This window comes from Geospiza fortis, unplaced genomic scaffold (assembly GCF_000277835.1).
Source record: "Geospiza fortis unplaced genomic scaffold, GeoFor_1.0 scaffold405, whole genome shotgun sequence".
In the NCBI taxonomy this organism is placed as follows: domain Eukaryota; kingdom Metazoa; phylum Chordata; class Aves; order Passeriformes; family Thraupidae; genus Geospiza; species Geospiza fortis.
Genome location: NW_005054415.1, coordinates 1512936 through 1516270, shown reverse-complemented (window position 1 = coordinate 1516270; position 3335 = coordinate 1512936). Strand labels below are relative to the sequence as shown.

At 40.2% G+C, this 3335-nt stretch overlaps 1 protein-coding gene across 3 annotated transcripts in view; it reads left to right on the top strand.

Moving 5' to 3' along the window:
* SALL1 (spalt like transcription factor 1) overlaps positions 1–2903 on the top strand; it is a 16248-nt gene extending 13345 nt beyond the window's left edge. For all 3 annotated transcript variants that reach the window (XM_005426446.2, XM_031061464.1, XM_005426447.2), the window contains one exon: positions 224–2903. In XM_005426446.2, coding sequence (XP_005426503.1) covers positions 224–664 — 441 coding nt within the window. In that variant the 3' untranslated portion in view covers positions 665–2903. The remainder of the gene's footprint in view (positions 1–223) is intronic.
* The last annotated feature ends 432 nt before the right edge of the window (positions 2904–3335 follow it).

Sequence of the window (3335 nt, the reverse complement as noted above, 5' to 3'; positions counted from 1 at the left end):
TGTTCAGCGGGAGAACAGGTTATTCTGGGTAATGGTGATGGGCTAACCTAGAAGTAGTGTATTATTCCAGAGCCCTGTATCCTCTATCTTTAATGCCATTCATTGTGTAACAAGACTGGACATGTTCACGGACTTCTGCCTTCTCTCTGATCAAAATAAGTTTGAAATTCCTGTCAACCTCTATTTTTGTTTTTTGTTTGTTTCTTCCTTTCTTTGTTTCCAGGTTCACATGGGCACTCACATGTGGAACAGTACTCCTGCAAGACGAGGCAGACGACTTTCTGTAGATGGCCCCATGACATTCCTAGGAGGCAATCCTGTGAAGTTCCCAGAAATGTTTCAGAAGGATTTGGCTGCACGGTCAGGGAATGGAGACCCGTCCAGCTTCTGGAACCAGTATGCAGCTGCACTCTCCAATGGCTTGGCCATGAAGACCAACGAGATCTCGGTCATCCAGAATGGGGGCATCCCTCCAGCACCGGGGGGCCTGGGCAATGGTGGCAGCTCTCCCATCAGTGGCTTGACAGGAAGCCTGGAGAAGCTCCAGAATTCAGAACCCAACGCACCTCTAGCTGGTCTGGAGAAAATGGCAAGCAATGAAAATGGGACTAACTTCCGTTTCACGCGTTTCGTGGAGGACAACAAAGAAATTGTAACAAATTAGGAAAAAGAACTCCGTAAATAACATTCCTGCAAATAGTGCAACCTAGGGTTGCTTTTTTCAAGCTGCAGGCTACAACATTACAAAGACTTTGTTTTGTACCATGTTCTACTTCTAGAGTTCTAAGAGAGCTTATTTATTAGTGATATAACCTTGCTTTGCAAACAAATGCAAGCATTAACTTTGGTCTCCCGTATTTTGAACTAAATACTAATCGACTAGAGTGCTGTAAACTTGCTGTAACATTTATGGCAGTTGCAAGTCTGTTCTGCTAGGTGATCTTATTCTGGCATTAACTTATTTTCTATATCCAGTTTAACACAAACTCTGGTATTGATGCGATGCCTCAGTGATGCATTAGATCTCTAATAAAAATCTGTATATAAATGTACACTTTGATCCTGCTGGAAACTTTATCAGCAAACACATTGTCTAATTTTTCCAGACAGAATTAAGAAAAAGACTGAGAGAATATAGACTGAACAGTGTGGGTCCTTTACACAGCTCAGTTTTTGATTTTTATTATAAAATTAAAACTGCTTTAATTTTTGTAGGTTTAACATTTTCTGTTTTGAACTGTTATTTGTATTGTGCTTTTTACTTGAGTCGTCTTAAATGTTAATACATTTCTGTACAGTAATAAGCACGCGGATTATTAGAGAAGATACTGAAGTGTTGTTTTGGTAGTTGAAACTGAGACGTAACATTTTGCCTTGTAGGTATATTCATTATAGAAAATGTGCTGGACTTTCACAATGCTGCTAAGTATGGCATCTTGAACAACTTCCGTGGACAACTATAGATGCTCCTGTATATACAATAAGACATCACTTTCATTAAAATGTACATATGTTCCTTACAAGACCAAGCCCTACTCCTTGACCAAGGGAACAAGTATAGTGTTTGTTTATTTTGTATTAGGCATTGGGGGGGACAGGGGGAACCTTGGACTGTTACATGCACTTTCTCGGAAAGTTGAAAGGAAAAGAGGTCCAGTTTCTTTAACATTTAATACTTACTAACAGCAGAGATACTGTAATTTTACTCGAGTAATCAAATACATTTTTGCAACAGATAAAAAATTCGCTGTCTCTGTGTTTTTAAAGTGTACTTGTACTTAGTAATCACTTTGTATTATTTAGCCTTTCCCTTGGTTAACATGAACTGTCCAGGTTGTATGTGCGTGTTTATATCTGTAAGTATGGATATACATATGTGTATTGCATATTAATTGCTAGTATATTTTTCATACCCCCAATAGTGAGAAATTTCTCCTTAACTATTCAACTCCTCCTTCTCATAAAATTGTAGATATTTTGGCATTTTTAATTTGTTTATTAAAAAAAATGCTGCTAGCAAAGACCTTATTGAGCCTAGGTAAGTTTCCTTTGAAGGAAATAATTTATTATGTTTAAGGCTTGATTTGGTTCAAATGCTTTATATTTGATATTAATTTTATTTTATGAGATTGTATGTTTGTGGCATGCTTACGCTGCTATACCTGTGTTAAGATGTCCACTTGCAAGCCTCCATATACTATGTGGGGTTTATAACTTGATTGTAAAAAAACATACCAAACAAAACCCAATTGCTTTGGCCTTGCACATGATTTGGCTTCCCTTAAAAACCTGCCATGATCATTAACCTCAATGGGAGTTTGTCAAACATAATTCAGTCCAATATTTTCACCCAGTAGAGATTCATCTCTTTACAATTTATGAAAAATAAATCAGATTGGCTGCCTTCAAATTATGCCTTCAAAACCACCTACAGGCATAGCCAATTTTGTGTCCATGTGACTATTTTTTTTTAAACAATTCAAAAATTCAGGTGTTTTGTGTTACAGGATTATTTTTCAGGATCACTGTGGAGGGGAGTTTCCCACCTTTTTAAACAAGAAATGATCACTTAACTCTTCCCATAGCCTGAGTTGCAAATCGGGCATTAGAGAGGATTTACAACTGAAGAGCTGGGGCGAGAAATGCTTTTCTTGAGGACTTTTCCCCTCCCTATGATTGTGAATCCTGCATATTAACGCTGTAGTCTGGATACCTCTTGGACTTCATGTCTTTAGGACTTTTCCTGTTCGAATGTGATGATTCACCTGGTACATGATATACATTTTTGTTAACATGTAAGTTGTACGTTAGAGCCAGCTGGCTTGTCAATGTGAATATTTAAGAATTTTAAATCACCTTTTGGTCTCAGAAAAAGGTAAATTAAAAGGATTTTGATGATTTTATCAATGAAATACTAACTAATTCTCCTTTTAAACTGAGTCGAGATTTGTGCAACAGAAAAGTTGCCAGGGAAGTGTTAGCAGCCCCCAGCGCTCCGGGAGGGTTTCCTCTCCGCGGCTTGAGTTTCATGAGTGCCTTTAACTTCAGCCCTCGGGGCCTCTTCCCACGGGGAAGCGGAGTCTTTATGTTCCGAGGGAAGCCGCGCCCGGGGCAGGCGGACCCCGCACTCGCGACCCTTCCCGGGCACCCGGATGATCCCGCCGGTGGGTAACGTACGTGCTTGGCACAATCGGGGGCTAAAAAACAAACAATACCAGAAAAAAAAAAAAGGAGCGATTTTCTTTCTCGTACCTTGGGGAGTCCCCCCGGCCCGTTCCGTGAGGGGACCCTGCGCGCACAGCGCGCACCGGGCTCGGCTGAGGGGCCGCTGGCAC